This window comes from Coregonus lavaretus (assembly GCF_964263955.1).
Source record: "Coregonus lavaretus genome assembly, chromosome: 37".
Classification (NCBI taxonomy): Eukaryota; Metazoa; Chordata; class Actinopteri; order Salmoniformes; family Salmonidae; genus Coregonus; species Coregonus lavaretus.
Window position 1 is genome coordinate 2,512,233 of NC_140024.1, and position 26,168 is coordinate 2,538,400.

General features: G+C 42.3%; 1 protein-coding gene across 1 annotated transcript in view; it reads left to right on the top strand.

Moving 5' to 3' along the window:
- The window catches only part of LOC311111696 (protein kinase C-binding protein NELL1-like), a gene marked incomplete at its 3' end in the record, with an annotated part of 508,863 nt that overhangs the window by 418,624 nt on the left and 64,071 nt on the right, over window positions 1-26,168 (top strand). The window contains exons 14-15 of the mRNA XM_084154490.1: window positions 11,483-11,605; window positions 24,919-25,014. Coding sequence (XP_084010616.1) covers window positions 11,483-11,605; window positions 24,919-25,014 — 219 coding nt within the window. The remainder of the gene's footprint in view (window positions 1-11,482; window positions 11,606-24,918; window positions 25,015-26,168) is intronic.

Genomic DNA, 26,168 nt, shown 5'->3' on the forward strand with positions numbered 1-26,168 from the left:
GGAGTTGGCCCAATGAGCTTGCAAAAGCAAATTGAATTGATTAAACAATGATAATGATCAATCATACCTGTATAGGCTATCTGGGAATTAAACTTTAATTAACCTGATAGCATTGTTGTATTTAGGTTAATGTGGAGGTTTAAAATGTCTAATTGGTTTGAACAAATGAATGTGGACCTTATCCAAATGACCAACCCTGAAAAAAGGTTTGTTTGGCGATTCACCTTACCAGTTAAATCGAATGAGACAATGATATCCAACCAGTTAAGATCGGATGAATATCATACAGTGTAACCCATTGTAACAGTGAGTTAAGAGTGTGCCTTCACATTAATTGTTTCAAAAACAATTACTGGCGATTCTTCACCACCAGAGGTCATGATCGCAGAAAGCTGAAATCAAACAGGATTACCGAGTGGCGGATCTTCCATTGGAACGAAGGGAAAAACAAAAATGGCTGCTACCCTACTTGTACAGGGAATCTCACTTCCACGCACACACAGGGTCACCACCGATAAATCTACGTTAATCGAGAATTTCAATAAGCATTTAGCTACGGCTGGCCATGCTTTACACCTGGCAACCCCCCCCCCCCCCCGCTTCTCCTTCACACAATTTCAGACAGCTGAGTTATGAAAGAGCTGCGAAATCTGGACCCCTACAAATCATCTGGGCTAGACAATGTGGACCCTTTCTTTCTAAAATTATCCACCGAAATTGTCGCAACCCCTATTACTAGCCTATTCAACCTCTCTTTCGTAACATCTTAGATCCCCAGAGATTGGAAAGCTGCCGCGGTCATCCCCCTCTTCAAAGGGGGTGACACTCTAGATCCAAACTGTTACAGACCTATATCCATCCTGCCCTGCCTTTCAAACGTTTTTGAAAGCAAAGTTAACAAACAGATCACCGACCATTTCAAATCCCACCGTACCTTCTTTGCTATGCAATCCGGTTTCCGAGCTGGTCATGGGTGCACCTGAGCCATGCTCAAGGTCCTAAAGGATATTATAACCGCGATCGATAATAGACAGTAATGTGCAGCCGTCTTCATTGACCTGGCCAAGGCTTTCGACTGTCAACCACCGCATTCTTATTGGCAGACTAAATAGCCTTGGTTTCTCAAATGACTGCCTCGCCTGGTTCACCAACTACTTCTCAGATAGAGTTCAATGTATCAAATCGGAGGGCCTGTTGTCTGGACCTATGGCAGTCTCTATGGGGGTGCCACAGGGTTCAATTCTCGGGCCGACTCTTTTCTCTGTGTATATCAATGATGTCGCTCTTGCTGCTGGTGACTCTCAGATCCACCTCTATGCAGACGACACCATTTTGTATACATCTGGCCCTTCATTGGACACTGTGTTAACAAACCTCCAAACAAGCTTCAATCACATACAACACTACTTCCGTAGCCTCCAACTGCTCTTAAACACTAGTAAAACTAAATGCATGCTCTTCAATCGAACGCTGCTGGCACCAGCTCTCCCGACTAGAATCACTACTCTCGGCGGGTCTGACCTAGAGTATGTGGACAACTACAAATACCTAGGTGTCTGGTTTGACTGTAAACTCTCCTTCCAGACTCACATTAAGCATCTCCAATCCAAAATTAAATCTAGAATCGGCTTCCTATTTCGCAACAAAGCCTCCTTCACTCATGCTGATAAACATGCCCTCCTAAAACTGACTATCCTACCGATCCTTGACTTTGGCGATGTCATTTACAAAATAGCCTTGAAATTGGATGTAGTCTATCACAGTGCCATCAGTTTGGTCACCAAAGCTCCATATACTACCCACCACTGTGAACTGTGCACTCTCGTTGGCTGGCCCTCACTACATATTCGTCGCCAAACCCACTGGCTCCAGGTCAAATATAAATCACTGCTAGGCAAATCCCCACCTTATCTTAGCTCATTGGTCACCATAGCAACACCCACCCGTAGTACGCGCTCCAGCAGGTATATCTCACTGGTCATCCCCAAAGCCAACACCTCCTTTGGCCGCCATTCCTTCCAGTTCTCTGCTGCCAATGACTGGAACGAACTGCAAAAATCTCTGAAGCTGGAGACTCTTATCTCCCTCACTAACTTTAAGCATCAGTTGTCAGAGCACCTTACCGATCACTGCACCTGTACACAGCCCATCTGAAATTAGCCCACCCAACTACCTTATCCTCATATTGTTATTTATTTTGCTCATTTGCACCCCAGTATCTCTATTTGCACATCATCTCTTGCACATCTATCATTCCAGTGTTAATACTAAATTGGAATTATTTTGCACTATGGCCTATTTATTGCCTTACCTCCATAACCTGCTACATTTGCACACACTGTATATATATTTTCTGTTGTATTTTTTACTTTATGTTTGGTTTACCCCATATGTAACTGTGTGTTGTTGTTTTTATCGCACTGCTTTGGTTTATCTTGGCCAGGTTGCAGTTGTAAATAAGAACTTGTTCTCAACTGGCTTACCTGGTTATATAAAGGTGAAATAAAATTAATAAATAAAAACCCTTTTGGCGATTCTTTTGCTAGCAATGTTTTACCGGAACACGCGGAAACATAAAATAAATGTTTTTGCCGTGGTCTTACTTTGCTTCGGACAACAACTATATCTTCTCAAATCTCTTTAATTGACCGGCCAATATGTCCTAGCTCAATAAATTAATACTGACCGAGTCTACTCGCTCCTGAAATGCGAGAGACAGACATAGTACCACGTTTGGCACAACTTTGTCTATTTATCTTGATACCTACATTGGCTGGCCCATATGTCCTAGCTCGTAGCAGTCAGTAAATCCCCTATACTTTTCGTCAGATATACAACACCCGAGTCAATCTTTCCCTACTAGTATCTGGATGAAAAGGGACCACACACACGCCACTCTCAACAACAATCCTGCCTACAGCGCTATTGGTGTATAACGTATCCTGCTACACAATTCCTATAGACTGAATTCAACAGTAAGGCCTAGTTCTATCTTAGACTCCTCGCACGGGGGCTCCAATATGTTTGGATTCCTCGCACGGGGGCACCAATATGTCGTGAAGTGACTTTCATTATTGTGATGACTATTATTTATCAAATAATTATCTACTATATTTAATTGTTACTAGATTAAATTAATAATGTAATATTAACTCATTAGGAATTTGGGGCACCGCGGGAATAGTTGTTTAACAAGTTACCGTTCCCGAATTAACTCTAAAGATATCTAGATATCTTTTATAGAATTTCTTAGTCATTTATTAATCATTTACCTCATATCAGTCTCATTCTGAAAGTCGTAGACTCTTTAAGTCTGCACGAACCCGCGTCTTACTGATCCTTCCGTACCACACAAATTGATTTAATTATTTATTTACTTACTAACTAAAATGATAACACAAGTTACAAACACGTACACAGTATAGGTAGGGATTAGAAACTTAATACAATGAAAACGGGTCCCTATCGGACTAACACAATATGACACTTGTTACAACAGATGGCGAGTTAAAGAGTTAAAGAGAGAGAGAGAGAGAGAGAGAGAGAGAGAGAGAGAGAGAGAGAGAACACACTTGGACCCATGCTCACAGTAATCCTAATACCTTACCCCGAACCGCCGCCCGTTTGGTAAGAAATAATGCATGTACAGTTGAAGTCGGAAGTTTACATACACTTTAGCCAAATACATTTAAACTCAGTTTTTCAAAATTCCTGACATTTAATCCTAGTAAACATTCCCTGTCTTAGGTCAGTTAGGATCACCACTTTATTTAAGAATGTGAAATGTCAGAATAATAGTAGAGAAAAGTATTTATTTCAGCTTTTATTTCTTAAATCATATTCCCAGTGGGTCAGAAGTTTACATACACTCAATTAGTATTTGGTAGCATTGCCTTTAAATTGTTTAACTTGGGTCAAATGTTTCGGGTAGCCTTCCACAAGCTTCCCACAATAAGTTGGGTGTATTTTGGCCCATTTCTCCTTACAGAGCTGGTGTAACTGAGTCAGGTTTGTAGGCCTCCTTGCTCGCACATGCTTTTTCAGTTCTGCCCACAAATTTTCTATAGGATTGAGGTCAGGGCTTTGTGATGGCCACTCCAATACCTTGACTTTGTTGTCCTTAAGGTAAGCTTTAACTTCCTGACTGATGTCTTGAGATGTTGCTTCAATATATCCACATAATTTTCCTTCCTCGTGATGCCATCTATTTTGTGAAGTGCACCAGTCCCTCCTGCAGCAAAGCACCCCCACAGCATGATGCTGCCACCCCCATGCTTCACGGTTGGGATGGTGTTCTTCAGTTTGCAAGCTATCCCCTTTTGCCTCCAAACATAAAGATGGTCATTATGGCCAAACAGTTCTATTTGTGTTTCATCAGACCAGAGGACATTTCTCAAAAAAATACAGTCTTTGTCCCCATGTGCAGTTGCAAACCATAGTCTGGCTTTTTTATGGCGGTTTTGGAGCAGTGGCTTCTTCCTTGCTGAGCGGCCTTTCAGGTTATGTCGATATAGGACTTGTTTTACTGTGGATATAGATACTTTTTTAACTGTTTCCTCCAGCATCTTCACAAGGTCCTTTGCTGTTGTTCTGGGATTGATTTGCACTTTTCGCACCAAAGTACATTCATCTCTAGGAGACAAAACGCGTCTCCTTCCTGAGCGGTATGACAGCTGCGTAGTCCCATGGTGTTTATACTTGCGTACAATTGTTTGTACAGATAAACGTGGTACCTTCAGGCATTTGGAAATTGCTCCCAAGGATGAACCAGACTTGTGGAGGTCTACAATTTTTTTCTGTGGTCTTGGCTGGTTTCTTTTCATTTTCCCATGATGTCAAGCAAAGAGGCAGTGAGTTTGAAGGTAGGCCTTGAATTACATCCACAGGTACACCTCCAATTGACTCAAATGATGTCAATTAGCCTATCAGAAGCTTCTAAAGCCATGACATCATTTTCTGGAATATTCCAAGCTGTTTAAAGGCACAGTCAACTTACATTTACATTTTAGTCATTTAGCAGACACTCTAATCCAGAGCGACTTACAGTTAGTTAGTGAGTGCATACATTATTTTTTTATTTTTCATACTGCCCCCCTGTGGGAATCGAACCCACAACCCTGGCATTGCAAACACCATGCTCTACCAACTGAGCTACATCCCTGCCGACCATTCCCTCCCCTACCCTGGACAACGCTGGGCCAATTGTGCGCCTCCCCATGGGTCTCCCGGTCGCGGCCAGCTACGACAGCCTCGATTCAAACCAGGATCTCTAGTGGCACAGCTAGCACTGCGATGCAGTGCCTTAGACCACTGCGCCACTCGGGAGGTGTATGTAAAAACTTAGTGTATGTAAACTTCTGACCCACTGGAATTGTGATACAGTGAATTATAAGTTAAATAATCTGTCTGTAAACAATTGTTGGAAAAATTACTTGTGTCATGCGCAAAGTAAATGTCCTAACCGACTTGCCAAAACTATAGTTTGTTAACAAGAAATTTGTGGAGTGGTTGAAAAATGAGTTTTAATGACTCCAACCTAAGTGTATGTAAACTTCCGACTTCAACTGTATTTACGTGTTGGAGGTCGTGTATCTCTGTTGGACCCAGGCCTCCGTGGACAGGGCTCGATGGGGTCTTCTCCTCGTGTTCTTGATGATAGTTGTCTGGTTCTGTAGTCTGTGGACTAACAGGGTGATGTTCACTCTGCCCGTTCTGGAAGAGTGATCTTCTAAGGATGGCAAATCAGTCGTGTCGATGATCCGTGTCGATGGGGTGATGAGAACAGTGTTGTTGACGATGATTTGAATAGAGTAACAGGATGGTCCCACTTCAATTCACTTTCTTAGATACAGTACTTAGAACATTTTCTCAACCGTAGCATTGACTGTTAGAGGCTCCTTCGTCTTCTTCAACCGTGTGTTGGTTTTCAGTGTCGGGACCAATATAGACAAAAGCTGCAGCTTCAGTCCGTCTAGTCTCCTTTGTTAATTCTTAACTCAATCCTTTATGCACTCTGGTAAAGAGATTCATGACACCAGCTAGCCTGGCTCGAAGCCTCCATCTTCCCTGCCCAATGCAGTCCCATCCCACTCATGACCATCGTCATTGTGGGCTCCTCTATGGTGAGAGATTTTGGCCTGCCTATGGTCTGTGGACTGACCAAGGTCCACTGTTACCTCGGAGCCTGTGTCCAAGACATCAATTCCCTCCTGCCCACGGTTCTGGCCAACTACTCTAATATTGACACCATCGTCACTCACATAGGTTTTAACAACCTTCACTTTAGGCAATCTGAGGGATGACTACAAAAAAAAAATCCCATCTTCGCTAGCACAGGGAAGAGAATAATTATCTCTGGCCCCGTCCCATGCTATCGAAGGAGTTCGGAACATTTCAGCCACCTCGTTGCCCAAACGAGTACCTGAAGAAACTTTGCAATGACAGTATTTGCTATGAGAACAAACCACACTTTTTAAACGAGACTGGATTCACCCTAACCACAGGGGTTCCAGGATTATTTCCAGCAACATTGCGAACTGTTTTGGAGACTGATGGCCTGGGTCCAGTCCTCCCTGTCATAATTAGCAACAGAGGACATATTAGGTCCCGGAGTGCGTTAAATGTAAGTAACCTAATTTACTGAATACCTCTGTCAATCCGGCAGCTATCTATGTCAAGATCGGTTTATTGAATGTAAGATCTCTAAATAATAAGTTGTTCATATGCAATGATTTGATAATTTTCAATGACATTGATATTTTCATGCTAACTGAAATTTGGCTTAAACCCGAGGATTGGATTTTAGTTCTCTGAATGAAATTACCCTTAGAGCATTTTCTTATCTACAGAAATCCAGGCTGTCTGGCCGTGGTGGTGTGGTAGCCGTCATTCATAGAGACAAGTTTATATGTAGCCCGGTGACATGTGGCGAATCTTCCTAACTTGACAGCCTTATCTTTAGCTTGAACAAGAAACAGCCCATCTTGTATATTTTAGTGTACCGCCCTCCTATGCCTAGTAGTTTGTTCATTGCATAATTCTCTGACAGGGCTATTATTCTTGTGTGTTGCCCAAACAATGCACTAGCTGACATTTTCTTTGCCTTTTAGAATCCTTTAACTTTGTACTACATGCCGCAGGCCCTACACCCAACAAAGGCCATACTTTTGATCTTGTGCTGTCCAATGGTCTGAATATTGAGAACTTGGAAAAACTATTGATGTGTGTGTCTCTAATCATCTCAGTATTGTTTTTAGAATGCTTTCTCCTCCTCCTCCTAAACATGTTGCCTGTCCCAACTCGCTCTTGCATCATTAACTCCACAACTGCTAGTAAATTCATGAATGCTTTTTTATCCTCTACCACTGATCCTGTTTTTTGTCTTCACACAGATGATTTGGTGAACAGTTTCAATGACAGGCTACTTTAGACTCAGTGGCACCAGTTAAAATCAAGAATAAATTGTCTGGCAGAGTCTCACCCTGGTTAAATAACCACACTTGTGCTTTATAAAGTGAACGATGCGTGCCATTTAGTTGAACGTAAAGGGAAGGATTCTATAAGATATTAAAGGATCTGATGAGAAATTACAATGATTCGGTAAAAGATGCAAGAGCTAACTAATTCTCTACCCTGATCTCTGAGAACTCCCTCAACTTGAAAATTCTGTTTAAGACAATTGAGTGTGTTGTTGGTGCCCTCCCTAAAAGTGACATGCTAGCGTCCCCTGATCTTTGCGAACAGTTTTTACGATTCTTTATAGAAAATATTAGATCCCAGATTGACAGTAGCCGGCCCCATACCAGCATTTCTGGTCAGGAGGCACTTGAGGCAGCTACTCTGTGACTGTCTACTGCATGGTTCTCCAACTGGCGGATCACGGGCCGAATTTGGCCCACAGAGGATTTTATTTGTCCCCCCAAATACGTTTTTATTTTACATTTGTATTCTTGGACATAAAAGACTGCAGTCTACAAGTTATTTTTTATGATGTTATGGCCCTAACGGGCCCTGCGTCTCAGCCAATAGTCAATATAGGTTAAAGATCCCAAGCAGGGCTACAGCAGGCTGTTGGGCTTTACAGTGGCCACTCTGGTTTGGGTGTCCTCGGCAGAACGTTTTCGCTGCAACCAAGTGGTCACATATCGTTCTGGGTTCCACTGCGCAAGAGCAGGTCAGTGGAGTTTTATGAACATCAAGGCAGAGAGGTGAATTTATTTATTTAACTTTCTGACGTTGGCAAGACTCCAATGTGCCTCTGCAGTGCACACATGTAGCGTACAGTTCTTCATCATTCGCCAGAGAGAAGACAGGGAAGAAACCACCATTTGCCTACACTACCAGTCCAAAGTTTTAGAACACCTACTCATTCAAGGGTTTTTCTTTATTTTTACTATTTTCTATATTGTAGAATAATAGTGAAGACATCAACACTATGAAATAACACATATGGAATCATGTAGTAACCTAAAAGAGTGTTAAACAAATCAAAATAGATTTGGCATTCTCTGAACCAGCTTCATGAGGTAATCACCTGGAATGTATTTCAATTAACAGGTGTGCCACCTTAAAAGTTAATTTGTGGAATTTCTTTCCTTCTTAATGCGTTTGAGCCAATCAGTTGTGTTGTGACAAGGTAGGCGGTGGGGTATACAGAAGATAGACCTATTTGGTAATAGACCAAGTCCATATTATGGCAAGAACAGCTCAAATAAGCAAAGAGAAAAGACAGTCCATCATTACTTTAAGACATGAAGGTCAGTCAATACGGAACATTTCAAGAACTTTGAACGTTTCTTGAAGTGCAGTCGCAAAAACCATCAAGCGCTATGATGAAACTGGCTCTCATGGGGACCGCCACAGGAATGGAAGACACAGAGTTACCTCTACTGCAGAGGATAAGTTCATTAGAGTTACCAGCCTCAGAAATTGCAGCCCAAATAAATGCTTCACAGAGTTCAAGTAACAGACACATCTCAACATCAACTGTTCAGAGGAGACTGCATGAATCAGACCTTCATGGTCGAATTGCTGCAAAGAAACCACTAAAGGACACCAATAAGAAGAAGAGACTTGCTTGGGCCAAGAAACACGAGCAATGGACATTAGACTGGTGGAAATGTGTCCTTTGGTCTGGAGTCCAAATTGGAGATTTTTAGTTCCAACCGCTATGTCTTTGTGAGACGCGGTGTGGGTGAATGGATGATCTCCGCATGTGTATTTCCCACCTTAAAGCATGGAGGAGGAGGTGTTATGGTGTGGGGGTGCTTTGCTGGTGACACTGTCTGTGATTTATTTAGAATTCAAGGCACACTTAACCAGCATGGCTACCACAGCATTTTGCAGCGATACGCCATCCCATCTGGTTTGGGCTTGGTGTGACTATCATTTGTTTTTCAACAGAACAATGACCCAACACACTTCCAGGCTGTGTAAGGGCTGTTTTACCAAGATGGAGAGTGATGGTGTGCTGCATCAGATGACCTGGCCTCCACAATCTCCTGACCTCAACCCAATTGAGATGGTTTGGGATGAGTCAGATGGCAGAGTGAAGGAAAAGCAGCCAACAAGTGCTCCGCATATGTGGGAACTCCTTCAAGACTGTTGGAAAAGCATTCCAGGTGAAGCTGGTTGAGAGAATGCCAAGAGTGTGCAAAGCTGTCATCAAGGCAAAGGTTGGCTTTTTGAATAATTAGTGTTTTGTTTACTACATAATTGCATATGTGTTATATCATAGTTTTGATGTCTTCACTATTATTCTACAATGTAGAAAATAGTAAAAATAAAGAAAAACCCTTGAATGAGTAGGTGTTCTAAAACTTCAGTACCTCTAGGCTGCTGTAGCCTACTGTCACGACTCCCTCCGAAGCTGCCACCTCTCCTTGTTCGGGCAGGCTTCGGCGTTCGTCGTCACCGGCCTTCTAGCCACTGCCACTCCTCATTTAATCATTCCATTGGTTTTGTCTTGTTCATTACACACACGTTGTTCATATCCCCTCATCAGTACCTGTATAAGTGTTCCCTCTGCCCCCTTGTCTTTGTGTGTGATTGTTTATTGTGGAGGTTAGTTTAGCTCGGTGGAGCTCTTGTATTTTGTATCGCTGGGATATTCACCCGTGTGCCTTGTTGTTTCCAGTGCCCTGTATATTTCCGCACTGGGGTGTTTGATGCATTGCTGCGTACCGCTGTGTCAACGGAATAAACCTGTTATTCTGTGATTTACCCTCCTGCGCCTGACTCCTTCAAATCACATCACGACACCTACATATTTATTTAGTTTCTCATTCTATTGTTTTTCATGGAATTTTTGTGGTAATTAAATATAATTTATTTGGAATTGATCAGAATTAATTTTCCATGTATTCTCAATTGAAAAAGGTGAGGGAGCGCTGCTCCCTCGCGCTCCCCCAGCACTACACACCTGATTACACACCTGATTACGCGAAAGCAGCTGATCTGCGCTATTTCATAAATAAAAATATATATAAAAAATGCAGCACCCCCACCCCCAAACTACTTTCCGCGGCTATGGTTGTGGCTAGCCACCATTACTATCATCATGATAGCGATAATCAATTGTAAAAAGTACAAGAGACCTACTAATAACAACAGGCTACAGCCCACAACTTCATTATGAACCTAATCTGCAATAGCAATGGCATAGAATACATATAAAAAATAATTGCATAGAATTCTAAACATCACAATCTTTGATCTTGTACCTTTCAAGTAAATATATTGAGCTGTCAAAAGTGCTCTTGTTGCTATTCCATAAACACATAATGTAGTTGAAAACTACACGTTTGCACCGTCTTCGGTGGTTAATCCACTTCCATTTCAGAGACCACAAGGCAAAACAACATACAAGTTGAAAAATCAAACACATGCTACAAACTTAGCCTAGTCCGGCAGATGAGAAGCAGCAGTATGGATTGCTTCCCATTGAAATTAATGAACTTCCACCGGAACGCATACAGTTTACCACAGTTGGTTTGCACGCAGCGTAAGATCAAGTGTATGGCGAAGTTTGAATCGTTAACTGCATTGAAGATAACTGTTGGCTGTGTTTGTGTTACACAACCTGTTGTGGATTCCCAGAAGTAGGCGAGTATATGAGATGCTGTTTTTTTGCAGTGATGAGCGGCTACAGATGGTTTTTGATCATACACTGCCTGTGGTGCAAACCCACTCCCTATTCCCTGAGGCTGAATGCTCAGACCAGCCCCTCAGTAAAGCAGCTCAGATCTGGGAGGGAGATAGTCTACAGTACACTGTTGAATGAAAACAACTGATGTTGACCCTACAGTAGGGATACACGTACGCACTCGGCATACAAACACAGACACGAAAACACACATATTCAAAGACACAAACATGTATTCATGATACAAACACACTCTCATACTGTTGAGCAGTCTATACGCACGCACCCAGACAGACAGACAATACCACACAGTTTGACCCTGCTGCATCTCTCCCTCAGAACATGACGAGTGTGCCAGTGGGCAGAGGTCCTGTGACGACAATGCCATCTGCACCAACACCATCAGAGGCCACCTGTGCACCTGTAAGCCTGGCTACGTGGGGAACGGCTCCATCTGCACAGGTAAGGCCTCACCCTCCATGCCTCTCTACCCCCTCTCTACCTCTCTCTAACCCTCCTGAGCTCCATCGGTACCCCTACCCACTACTCTGGACATCCACAACCTCCTCCCTTTTTCCTCTTCTCTCCTCATCTGCAGAGGAAAGGTTCCCCCCTCCTTGCCCCTCTCTAACCATCTACACCAGGGGGGTCAAACTCATTTTGCCCAACTGGCCGGATTCAGTCTTCGACCAAGGTCCGGAGGGCAACACTTAAAATGTATTGTATTTCCTCACCGTCAAAATGTGCAACAAATGTTCCTCTTTCCATTGCTTTTGGAATTTCGATGCTCCCTGATTGTCTAGCTTTTGTTTTATATACACTACTGGTCAAAAGTTTTAGAACACCTACTCATTCAAGGGTTTTTCTTTATTTTTACTATTTTCTACATTGTAGAATAATTGTGAAGACATAAACACCATGAAATAACACATATGGAATCATTTAGTAACCAAAAAAGTGTTAAACAAATCAAAATATATTTTATATTTGAGATTCTTCTAAAAGCCACCCTTTGCCTTGATGACAGCTTTGCACACTCTTGGCATTCTCTGAACCAGCTTCATGAGGTAGTCACCTGGAATGCATTTCAATTAACAGGTGTGCCTTCTTAAAAGTTAATTTGTGGAATGTCTTTCCTTCTTAATGCGTTTGAGCCAATCAGTTGTGTTGTGACAAGGTAGGGGGGATAGAATGGGATGTATAGACAATATGGACAGTATGTGGATAGAATATGTAGTATATCTGAAGAATACGTAGGATAGACTAGTATATGTACAACAATAGTTTAATAGGATGTCCTTCTCTAGAATACAGTACATACAGTGGGGGAAAAAAGTATTTAGTCAGCCACCAATTGTGCAAGTTCTCCCACTTAAAAAGATGAGAGAGGCCTGTAATTTTCATCATAGGTACATGTCAACTATGACAGACAAATTGAGAAGAAAAAATCCAGAAAATCACATTGTAGGATTTTTAATGAATTTATTTGCAAATGATGTTGCAAAATAAGTACCAGTGTTCCATGTGTATGTACATAAGGCAGCAGCCTCGAAGGTGCAGGGTTGAGTAACCGGGTGGTAGCCGGCTAGTGACAGTGACTAAGTTCAAGGCAGTGTACTGGGAGGAGGCCGGCTAGTGATGGATATTTAACAGTCTAATGGCCTTGAGATCCCAGCTTTGATACACCTGTACTGACCTCGCCTTCTGGATGATAGCGGGGTGAACAGGCCATGGTTTGCGTGGCTGGGGTCCTTGATGATCTTCTTGGCCTTCCTGTGACACCGGGTGCTGTAGATATCCTGGAGGGCAGGCAGTGTGCCCCCGGTGATGCGTTGAGCAGACCGCATCAGGTGTGTGTCTTTCCAAATCATGTCCAATCAATTTAATTTACCACAGGTGGACTCCAATCAAGTTGTAGAAACATCTCAAACATTTCGAGACTCATAGCAAAGGGTCTGAATACTTATGTAAAGAAGGTATTTCTGTTTATAATTTGGCTTACATTTGCAAACATTTCTAAAAACCTGTTTTTGCTTTGTCATTATGGGGTATTTTGTGTAGATTTATGAGATTTTTATTTATTTAATCAATTTCAGAATAAGGCTGTAACGTAACAAAATGTGGAAAAAGGGAAGAGGTCTGAATACTTTCCGAATGCACTGTATGGGTGTTTTCATAAACTGGCGACCACGAGTCTCAGGCAAGGAAAACACCTCTCCTCTTCTCATCCTTTTCACTTTTTCTTAACTCTCCCCTTCTACTCTCGCTCTATTAATCTTGTTCTGTCTCCAAGGAAAAGAAACACAGTCCTCTCTTCTCTTCCTCTCCTCCCTCACTCTATCGCTCTAGTACTGTATCGCTGTCTGTCCCCCGTGTCAACCAAATAAGTGTGGAATTAGAGTGCCGAATAGAGGGAATTTTCTTTATTTGGGAGTAAGACAGGTGTGTTTGTGCGTGTATCACACCTGTCGTCTCACCACCACCTCCCCGTGTCCCTCTGTAATAGAGAGGCATTAGGATGGGAGGCAGGTGGAAGGCAGGTCTAGGGAGAGATCAATGCAATTTGCAAAGTGCCTTCCAGACAATTTCTATGCTGGATTGTCTCCAACCCCACCAACACCAGGCACACAGCAGCCCCTGAATTTTTTTTGAAACAAAAGTGCCATCGAATAACTTTACTGCCACCTCCACATTTTTAACTCTGGAAGTCATGAGTAATATGCAAATGTCCAACTGGGGAAAAATGGTGTGTTGCTCAGAGAAAAACGCATAGAACAATGACTTGAATATGAAATGCACTCCTACCAGCTCAGAGAAAGAGCGTTCCAACCACACACTAACTGATCATATCTATGTTTGTATTTACGATAAATCACATCAAATATGCTTCAAATGGCCCCGTATTCTATATAATGAGATTAAAGCTATTGCTAGATCTCAATTAATTCCCCAGCCAATTAGTATTCTATGGAGACAGAGTTGTAGGAATTATTCTCCATTTTCACTGTCCCCTCCGGGAATTCATTATCGTGTGATGGCCCTATCGTTGGCCAATCGACCAGGAGAGTCTCTCCTCAGTCTGATCATACATCATCACTGTGCTCTTAGAAATGAATAAATGAGTCACAGATCTGGCCTAGGTCCCGAGTCTGTCCCTGCTAATATTGTCGGTCACTGTGTAGCCGATGTGAAATGGTTATCGGAGTGTTAGTAGCGTTCAATCTCAGACATATCCCGCTCTGAGACCTAGAAGTAGTTGTTTCCCTTGCTCTGCATGAGCCACACCTTTTGTGGTGTTACTGGTAACACTTCTTCATGGTGACATGTCAATGTGTTCAGAGGTTCCCTGGTTCGAGACCAGAGAGGGACAGAAGAGGTAAGCTGGTAGGAATGTAGCTAGCATAATGTCCCTGCTAATATAGTCAGTCACTGAATGCATTCAACCAAAATGTGTATTCCGCATTTAACATAATCTGTGCCTAGGGAGCACTTGTTGGGGGTTAACTGCCTTCCTCAAGGGCAGAACGGCAGATTTATTCCCACCTTGCCAGCTCTGGTATTCAAACCAGCAACCTTTCAGTTACTGGCCTGATGCTCTTAACTGTTAGGTTACCTGCCGCCCCTGTTAACGCTAATGCAAAAGAGATAAACTGGTAGTAATGTAGCTAACATCCTTGCTAATCCTAACAAAGAGGTATGCTGGTTGTACTGTAGCTAGCTAAGCCTTGTGCTGTGACTCCACCTTCCCTGTTTCTAACGATAGAGGTATATGAATAGAGGAGGTAAACTGGTTAACTAAAGAGAGAATATTCCTCCACTCTTGGAGGACAATGGAAGACTGTTTCAGAAGGCAGAGGCTGCGCGACCGGATCGAACTGCCCCGTCTTGTCCCTGTCCCTGTCCCGCCCCCCCAGGACGCCTTTTCCCAAACCGTATAACATTCTGCGCATGTACCAACTTAACCAACTGCATGCCAACGAGTTCATGGGAAAATGCATTTAGATCTTCTTGAATTATGTGCAGTGTTGTTTCGTGGGTAAATGTTTGAGCAGATGATGTTAACAAACTGTAGCCTACCTGTGTTTTGTTTCAAACAATGCACATATTTTGCCTAGTGGCGTGCGCTGTTGAGAAGCTAGATTCTATTTCTATGAGTACAACGATCTTGAACAGCAATGAATGTCATAGAGGAGATGTGGACATATTATGGGAGCCAGATGTGCCATTCTGTATCCATGATTCCACTAAATGTTCTATTGTGCAATACAACATTTTACATTCACCTATAATGAGCATGAATACTGTATCTCATTCAAATGACATATTTGCACTATATGACATCATTGGTCCATCCCTTTTCATCTATAATGTCTAGGATCAGACCAGGACAGCTCTGTACAGATGGAGATGTATGTGGTCCATGAACTGAGTGGGTAAAAAGCACTCAGCTCCATCTCATTCTTATACTTATCTGCAGCTTTTACAGCTGCAGCCTTTTCTTCAGCTATTCTCTAGCGAGTATTGTTGAAAACGGTAGACTCTTCTTTCTGTTTAACTCTCGCTTTAGGAGTCTTTGGTTCACAAGATAAGGCAGAGACCAGGGCCACGATATCGATTCACATTCATATTTCACCATAAGTACACGAGGCTACCGCTTCCCATATCTTGTCAACCCATTCTGCCGCATCTTTAGAAAACCACCATTCTCTGGTAAAGACTTGATTTGTGCAAGGCTGAGTACCATAGGGATTGCCCACAGAGGCCAACCTATTAGATTTCCCCAGAAACACAGACCTGCCTGCCTGTCTGCCGGTGAGGTGTAATGTAGCTCTACAGTTGAGCGCATTGGGCTTATTTCCTCCTTCTGCAGGCTCTTCTTGGACCTTTGCGTCTAAGATCTCAGGGGAGTGAAGTGTGCAGTCTCTTTCCCTCTAAATAAGGCAGATGTGCTCTGCAGAATCAATCTGTCTGCCTTCATTGGCCCAGTTCTGCTCCCAGACACTGCATGGTGATTAAATTGCACCTCAGATCCGTATTACTGGAGAGTAATTATGAATTGTATTGTTGGTCTTCCTAGTGACTCTACCAGCACAATTTTTTTTTTCAGCCAGCTGATATGATGTGATTGACAGAATAGGGAGATTGTAAAAGACTATAGCAAGTGTATGAACTAAACCAATGCAATGCCTTTAGCATGGCTATAGGCAAGGCTTATGCGTGTCTGTGAAAGAAAAAGATAAAAGACAGTTGTGTATAGGTTGTTTATGTATGCATACACACGTACACACACACAAACAAACACGCAGTACACACACAAATGGCTCCTCCCCCTCATACCCACTGTCACAGAGATGATTGCTGGTTCACATAAAGCTTGTCCTCCACCACAGGAGCCAGTTTACTGTTATTGATCCTGAAAGGGTCGAGAGGACACCACATACATGGAAATTAGAAGCTTTAACTGGTCCCATGTGGCTCAGTTGGTAGAGCATGGCACTTGCAATGCAAGGGTTGTGGGTTTGATTCCCATGGTGAAAAAGTAAAATAAATGTATTCACTCATTACTGTATGTCTCTGGAAACAAGCATTTTCTCAAATGTATTCTAAATGTTAAACTCCTTTTCTCTGTCTATCACCCTTTCTTTCTCTCTTTCCTCTTACTGTCTCTTTCTCCCTCCATCTGTCTATCTCTCCCTCACGCTCTTCTTCCTTCTCTCCATCGTCATGTTATCCTCAGAGGAGCAGCGAGTGTGCCATTGCGTAAAACCCCAGCACACAACAATAGGCGGGCCACTGAAGTTCAATCAGAGCCCAGCTAAAGATTATAGATCAGGATTGTCGCCCGCTTCCCGCTTAATGAACAGAGGCGCCTTGTAAATCCTTTTGTCGGCTGCAAAATGAGCTCCCTAATCTTGTTAATGGTCTTTTTTCTCTTTCTCTAGGACCGGTTTGTTGTACACAAAAGAGGTTTTTAAAAAGAGAGGATTTCAGCGGGGCCTAAACACTGGCTTAGAGAACAATGGGAGATGGCTGCTATTTTCTCATCTATCTGAGCTAATAACATGCGACTGTGTTAGAATAGTCTAACCACGTGCCGTAGTGGTGTGATACTGAGGGTAATGATGTTGTCTGCATTGGGGGAAATGGAGTGAGGGAGAAAGGGAGGGAGGGAGAAAGGGAGGGAGGGAGGGAGGGAGGAGGAGTGTCGGAATAGGAGATGATGCTGTTCTTGTTTCCCTGCAATATTAATTTTTCTAAATTTGGCAGGACGGTAGGAAAACACTGTAAGTTGTGCTGTTCAGATCCGCGCTGGAGGCCATGGTGGAAAGCATGCATGATTAATTGGAAAATGTAAAAAATGTGGAACTAATTATCAAAGCAACAATTTCTTGCCTTATGCTGCTGCAGTGGCGCAAAGAAGAAAGTGTCTACAGTCATCATCTCAGATCCTATTCCTTACAGAACGGCAGTTACATCCCAAATGGCACCGTATTCCCTATACAGTGCACTACTTTGGACCAGGACCCATCGGGCTTTGGTCAACAATAGTGCACTATATAGGGAATACGGTGACATTTGGGACACAGTCGGCATCTGATGGAAGCTTCTTGTGTGTGTGTGTGCTTGCGTGCACGTGTGTGTGTGTACTGTGTGTGTGTGTGTGTGTGTCTGGATCTTGAGGTTTACACAGGACTCTATATATCTATTGGGTGTTTATTCATTATTTCTTTAGAGTCTAAGACGTTGGGGGAGGGGGGGGGTGCTATGGAATTGTTTTATGCTGAACAAAAATATAAAAGCAACATGTAACAATTTTAAAGATTTTACTGAGTTACAGTTCATATAAGGAAATCAATCAATTGAAATAAATTCATTAGGCCGTAATCTACGGATTTCACATGACTGGGCAGGGGCACAGCCATGTGTGGGTCTTGGAGGGCATAGGTCCACCCACTTGGGAGCCAGGCCCACCCACTGGGGAGCCAGGCCCAGCCAATCAGAATGAGTTTTTCCCCACAAAAGGGCTTTATTACAGACAGCAATACTCAGTTTCATCAGCTGTCCGGTGGCTGGTCTCAGACGATCCCGCAGGTGAAGAAGCCTGATGTGGAGGTCCTGGGCTGGTGTGGTTACACATGGTCTGCGGTTGTGAGGCCGGTTGGACGGACTACCAAATTCTTTAAAATGACATTGGAGGCGACTTATGGTAGAGAAATTAACATTAAATTATCTGGCAACAGCTCTGGTGGACATTCCTGCAGTCAGCATGTCAATTGCACACTTCCTCAAAACTTGAGACATCTGTGGCATTGTGTTGTATGACAAGACTGCACATTTAAAAATGCCCTTTTATTTTACATTTAGCAGACGCTCTTATCCAGAGCAACTTACAGTTAGTGAGTGCATATATTTATTTTTCATACTGGTCCCCCATGGGAATCGAACCCACAACCCTGGCGTTGCCAGCACCATGCTCTACCAACTGAGCTACACAGGACTTTTATTGTCCCCAGCACAAGGTGCACCTGTGTAATGATCATGCAGTTGAATCAGCTTCTTGATATGCCTCACCTAGGATGCCTCACCACCTGTCAGGTGGATGGATTATCTTGGCAAAGGAGAAATTCTCACTAACAGGGATGTGAACAAATTTGTTCACACAATTTTAGAAAAATAAGCTTTTTGTGCGTAAGGAAAATTTTGGGGATCTTTTATTTCAGCTCATGAAACATTGGACCAACACCTTTTATGTTGCGTTTTATATTTTTGTTCAGTATAAGATGGTCATACCATGGATCATTTAGCTATTTGAGTTTGAATTTTAGAACCCTTTTAGGTATAAAAAAAGATATATACTAATTATTGTATGTTGTTGTTGCTTTAGGTTCAGTGAGATAAATCTGAGATTTCCTTATAAGTGCTCACAGAATGTTCCTCCTGTACAAAAACAGTTTAACAGTCCCTACGATGTAATGCGTAGTTTGTAGTTACCAAACATACATCTGTACATTTGATGTTACAGCGAAATACCCATTATAACCATTTTAATGGCATAGGAAAGAAGAAGAAACATTTCACAGTATGCTTCAAGAATAGATCAACATGTCATGAGTCCTTCAGTTATGTACATTGTCCAGAAAACGTGTTAAAATGTCCTTTGCACTATTGGTGGTACGGTCAAGCTGTTTTGAAATGGTTAAAATATTGAAGTGTTGATGAATAATCAATAACCAAGCAGTAAGCTATACATGCAAAGTAATTAATTAACAATTAACCACCTATGAATCAGCAATGAAAGAGTAATGGATCAACAATAACGGTTTGAAAACAGTGATTGATCATTATGATACACAGGATCAGTTTTTAGAGTCAATGTTCTAACAAGCTGCACTATTGAATTAATTGTTTTGTAAATTGGCAAAAATTGGCAAAAAAGATTAAACTGTGATCATACATGATTACTAATTGGTACCTTAATCATTTAAGCAATGTACTCCAGTTGCAAGTGTGGAGGGAAGTCAGTAGGCTGCAAAAAAGTATCATATGGCGCTATGGTGCTATCAACTTTTCGCCACCAGAGGGAGGACGTGAGCTGTCCAGGTGGGTAGATGACTACCACACACTCGGGTGTGCATCACCCGTGCGACACAAGGGTATACCCGGAGATTTCATTGAGGACTTCTGTCGTAAGAGAGAGAGTGTGTCTCCTTGACACTGAATTTAGCACTCTGGCTAATTATTTAGGCTCTGAGAGATCTCAGAATATGAGAACAGGAAAAATTCCAAGGCCCTGTGCCTTTGCCAACACAATGTGAGCATTAGCTCGTTATGGCATTTTTAGACCTCACGGCGGAGGCAATACCATTCTTTTATAGCTCAATGGCTATAAATTCACACATACCCAGCTTCCTCTTTGTACCAGAACCGTATATCTCCTTGGCAATGGATGAAATGGAGAATACACGTTCCCTTTTGCTTAAGCTTAACGTCTTGCAGTTGTTTTGTGACAATATTCACATCAACCTTCGTTTACCTTAATGTAACTCTTTTTTTTTTGTTGAGACACAGTCAATCCAATTTATTAAGATTACAGTGTCATGCAGGACAGACGATTTTTACGCACTACGCGCTTCAGCACTCGGCGATCCCATTCTGTGAGCTTTTGTGGCCTGCCACTTCGCGGCTGAGCCATTGTTGCTCCTAGACGTTTCCACTTCACAATAACAGCACTTACAGTTGACCGGGGCAGCTCTAGCAGGGCAGACATTTTATGAACTGACTTGTTGGAAAGGTGGCATCATATGACGGTGCCACGTTGAAAGTCACTGAGCTCTTCAGTAAGGCCATTCTACTGCCAATGTTTGTCTATGGAGATTGCATGACTGTGTGGTCGATTGTATACACCTGTCAGCAACGGGTGTGGCTGAAATAGTTGTATCCACTAATTTGAAGGGGTGTCCACATACTTTTGTATATATAGTGTAGCAAATTGATCCTTGGTATGACCTTAAAACAATTCCATATAGCGTCGGAGAACCCCCGGCTTAGACAGGGCTTAGACTGTTTAGTGCCAAAAATAACACTTTGTTTCCTGATCTTTCTTATATCTCTCAGATTTGTATTTCTATGTATTAAGGATCCACATTAGCTGCTGCCAAGGGCTATGCATGGGCGTCCGAGCTGTGTGATAGTAGTTTAAACAGTGAGCTTGGTGCATTCAGCATGTCAACACTTCTTACAAAAACAAGTAGTGATGAAGTCAATCTCTCCTCTACTTTGAGCCATGAGAGACTGACTTAATGATAGCTCTCAGTGTAAATTTAACTGCCAGTCGTGCTGCCCTGTTCTGAGCCAATTGTAATTTTTCTAAGTCCCTCTTTGTGGCACCTGACCACACGACTGAACAGTTGTCCAGGTGCGACAAAACTAGGGCCTGTAGGACCCTTAAGAAGGCAGAGCAGCGCTTTATTATGGACAGACTTCTCCCCATCTTAGCTACTGTTTCATCAACATATTTCGACCATGCCAGTTTACAATCCAGGGTTATTCCAAGCAGTTTAGTCACCTCAACTTGCTCAGATATACAACAGACACTTCCGACAGAAACGTTCTGTTATTCAACGCATTTGTATGGGCTAATAGCAGTAAGGCACAACAACCAGATTGCATACCAGAGAGAATACTATAGACTTCAAGAAAGTCAGTCAGCTGATTATTGACAAGTTTTTCCAACACTTTTGAGAAACAGGGCAAGATAGAAATTGGCCTATAACCATGAGGATCAGCTTGATCTCCCCCTTTAAATAAACAATGCACAGTGGCTGCCTTCCAAGCACTGTGAGGAGGAGAGATAGGTTCAAAAGGTGAGAGATAGGCTCGGCGATGATAGGGTGCTGCAACCTTAAGGAAAAAATTATCTATACCATTTACATTTTAGTCATTTAGGAGACGCTCTTATCCAGAGTGACTTACAGTTAGTTAGTGCATACATTTTTCATACTGGCCCCCGTGGGAATTGAACCCACAACCCTGGCGTTGCAAGCGCCATGCTCTACCAACTGAGCTACAGGTAGCATACCATCTGACCCAGATGTTTTTTGGGGGTGAAGTTTAAGGAGCTCCTTTAGCACCTCAGACTCAGTGACTGCCTGCAGGGAGAAACTGTGTAGCTGGGCAGGGGAAAAAGAGGGAGGAGCATCAGGGCTAGTCGTATTAGAAGGGCTGGTAGATGAGGATGCGTTGAACGGGCAAGGAGGCATAGCTGAGTCAAATAGGAATCCTGACTTAATGAAATTGTGATTAAAGAGCTCAGCCATACACTCCTTGTCAGTAACAAACCACATCAACATTAAGGGACATGGGCAGCTGTGAGGAGAAGGGTTTATTCTCCAGGTCTTTCACCGTTTTCCAGAACTTCTGGGGTTAGACCCACAGAGAGAGAACTGTGCCTAATGGTAATTAACTTTGGCCTTCCGGATAGCCTGAGTGCATTTATTTCTAATTTGCCTAAATGACAGCCAGTCAGCCTGAGTATTTGTGTGCTGAGCCTTTCGCCAAATGGTGTTCTTGAGGTGGAGTAACTCTGCCAGATCACGGTCGAACCATGTTAACATTATCATGTTCTTTATGGGGGCGTGCTTGTTAACAATACCACTGAAAATATTTAAAAAAAAGAAGATCCAAGCATCTTCGGCAGAGGGGATCAAGCTGATTCTATACCAATTTACGGAGGCCAGGTCATGAAGGAAGGCTTGCTCATTAAAGTTTGTCAGCAAGCATCTATGACAAATCAGCTAGGCAGGTGTGGGCTATCGCCGGTTAACGCTTGATCTAATTGAATCTAGGCCAAAAACAATGGATATACAGTATGTTACCCTAAGAGTTGTGCAATGTTGGAAGAATCTTATTCAAAATGATTCACAGCTGTAATTGCTGCCAAAGGGGCTTCCACCAAGTATTAACTCTGGGGTGTAATGGCATACTCAATCGAGACACCTTCGATTTTTGTTGTTCTGGTCGACAGGTAGCCTAGCGGTTAAGAGCGTTGGGTTGCTGGTTAGAAAGGTTACTGGTTTGAATCCCCAAGCTGACTAGGTGAATATTCTGTGAATGTGCCTTTGAGCAAGGCACTTAACCCTAATTGCTCCTGTAAGTCGCACTGGATAAGCATGACTAAAATGTTCTATAATTTTTCTTTCACTTTGAAAATGTGGAGGAGGTTGTGTAGATCAATAAGAAAAAACCCTAATGTAATCCCTTTTTAGATAACATTTTAAGGCAGCAAAATGGGAAAACTGTGCAAGGGATGTATAGACTTTGTATGAAGCAACTGATAGAACCCCTTTTGTTTATACAGTGCATACGGAAAGTATTCAGAACCCTTGACTTTTTCCACATTTTGTTACGTTACAGCCTTACTCTAAAATGGATTAAATTGTTTTTTTCCCCTCATCAATCTACACACAATACCCCATAATGACAAAGCAAATGTATTTTTAAAAAAAACACCTGAATACCTTATTTACATAGGTATTCAGACCCTTTGCAGAATTTCTTAGTGAGGTGTCAACCGCCAAAGCACATAGGCTAAGAGTAAAGAGAGCTTAACGTCCATTATCTAAATGACCGCTGACGTGCCTCCATTACTACTGATGACTGCATTTATGATAATGTATCCGGGACCATTCTATTACATGTGACCGTGCTCTCCCTGCTGTCCTCCGACATTAATTTGTGTTTGAACCGAGCGAGTCGGTCGAGCTTGGCTTTCCTCTCGCCGTCCGTCCCCCTAATGAGATTTGTGCTCCCAATTAGAGATAAGGATCGTTATGAAGAGGGCTGACATTCTCTTAATACAGCACATTAAAGGACTGTGCGACAGTCATCCCAGCACTATTTCCTAGCGTGGAATGCTATTATTCATTTGGTGGATTTGGAGGAACCCATAATTACAAGAATTTCCATTGGTCGCTCCGTCTTTGATGTTCCCGCATTCCAAATAGTTATTTGGATGCTCAACAAGCATGAACGGGCCAGTTAACAAGGAGCCGTGAGGATTCAGTCGGTTCCTACACCACCCGGTGCTGGAAAGCAATCTAGGACTCTAATCGAAAGTCAAATAGTAAATCTGTGGATATAAGCGTATCTCCAAAAGTAGTGAATCAGCAACAGGCTCAGTTCGGCAGTGGGACGGTTGATCTGGAGGTCACTGCAGCTGCTGTGGAAGAGGGACTCTCTCCCTTACACCCCCTTTATGCTGATTGCAGTAAAATGATAATTGGAGAAGTAGATAGACGGAGTCAATATAAGTGTAATTCATTCTTAAGTGTAAGGTGTATTAGTACAATCAGGCTCTTAATGAGGGGCCTGATATAACTTTTTTTATAAGGGGATCCAGTCAAATGGACAGCACTAATGGGTTTTGGCACGGTGGTGCGTGGTTATTTATTGCACTTATGTATCAGTTTGTATATTTCGCACGCTTTTATACTGAAACCGGGGTGATCATTATGTGAGCAAATGGATGTTTATTGGACTCATAAACCAAAGCGAGGGGACCTATGTGTTTGTGTAGTGTGTGTTTTTTTTCTTTTAGGGGTTAGATCAGCTTTGGTTTATGAGTGCAATATTGCAGATAGATTGTAACTTCCATCAATGTAATTGTCTGCATCACTTCCAATCCCCCATATGTTTTTTGTTTGTTTTTCTCGCATATATATATATATATATATATATATATATATATATATATATATATATATATATATAAACACACATACATGCATATACGCATATACATACATATCCTTTAAAAATATATATATTTCCCTTTATTACTTTCCAACCCCACCATCCCTTCCCTAATTGGAGTAAACTAGTGAACAACAATGCTTAGGCCTCTACTTCATGCTTATACATACTATATGCTTGCGGGTTTGATTCCCACTAAGGTCAACCATATGAAAATGAGAGAGAGATCAACTTCTTTCCCATTTAAAGTTTGAGAATATGGGTGTGTGTGGTGGTGGTAATGCACAGTGAGGGACTGGTCATTTGTAGCCACAAGAAACAACGCTGTTAAATAGAACAGGTGAGCAAAATGGTATTCACAGCAGGATTGTGTTTGTGATATTGATCTGTGAGAATTAAACTCTTGCACTGTCTCTCTCTCTCTCTCTTTGTTTCTCTCTGTTTTTCTCCTTTCTCTCTCTCTCTTTCTCTCCCTGCTTCTCTCTCTGTTTCTCTGTCTCTCTCTCCACTTTCTCTTTCTCCAGCATTCTGTGAGGAGGGGTGTAGGAGTGGAGGTACCTGTGTGTCGCCCAACACCTGCGTCTGCCCCTCAGGCTTTACAGGACACCACTGTGAGACAGGTATGACTATAGTACTACACTGTAAACAATATATATGTTGATTGAATGTACAATTGTATGGCAACCAGCTGCAATAGGTTTGTGAGTTTGCTCAACATTTGGGCACATAGCTGAACCTACATACATTCTCAAGTTGAATTGTATGTTCACTCAACTTTTAATTTTAGATTGAGTGAACATGCAATTCCACTTGAGAATTGAGTCTACCTTATTTGTATATTTCCCAGAGTGCCTTTCTAATTAATTGTAGTTACCAACCATGATTGTATTTGTTAGCGACAGAGACATGTTTTTTGTATGGTTTCCAAAGTGAATATGTTATCTTTAAACTCTATATGACAATACTTTACATACACTGAGTGTGCAAAACATTAGGAACACCTTCCTTATATTGAGTTGCACCCCCTTTAGCCATCAGAACAGCCTCAATTTGTTGGGGCATGGACTCTACAAGGTGTCGAAAGCTGGCCCATGTTGACTCCAATGCTTCCCACAGTTGGCTGGATGCCCTTTGAGTGGACCATTCTTGATACTCATGGGAAAATGTAGAGTGTTAAAAAAAACAGCAGCGGTGCTGTTCCTGACATACTCAAACTGGTGTGCCTGGCACCTACTACCATATTCCTTTCAAAGGCACTTAAATCTTTTGTCTTGCCCATTCACCCTCTGAATGGCACACATACACAATCCATGTCTCAATTGTCTAAAGGCTTAAAAGTCATTCTTTAACCTATCTCCTCCCCTTCATCTACACTAATTTGAAGTGCATTTAACAGGTGACATCAATAAGGGATCATAGCTTCTACCTGGATTCACCTGGTTAGTCTGTCATGAAAATGTGTCCCTAATGTTCTGTACACTCAGTGTATATCGTAAGGCCTTTCTTTAAGGGCCTAGTTACACCCAACAAAGTGGTCTCAAACTCCTGGTTTACAGGCCACATCAAGCCTGCAAGCCACATTATGCTGGCTTGCAAAGTGATGTGTAATTCATTTTGGAATCCAGCCAGAGTGAGGATATCCAACAATTGGAACTTTTAATCACCCGTAACCTGCATTCACTGCCGAGTAGTGATGTGCAGTTCGAACGATTCTTTCTTTTTGAACGACTCTTTATAGTGACTCGATTCATTATTTGAGAGCGACTCGTTCATT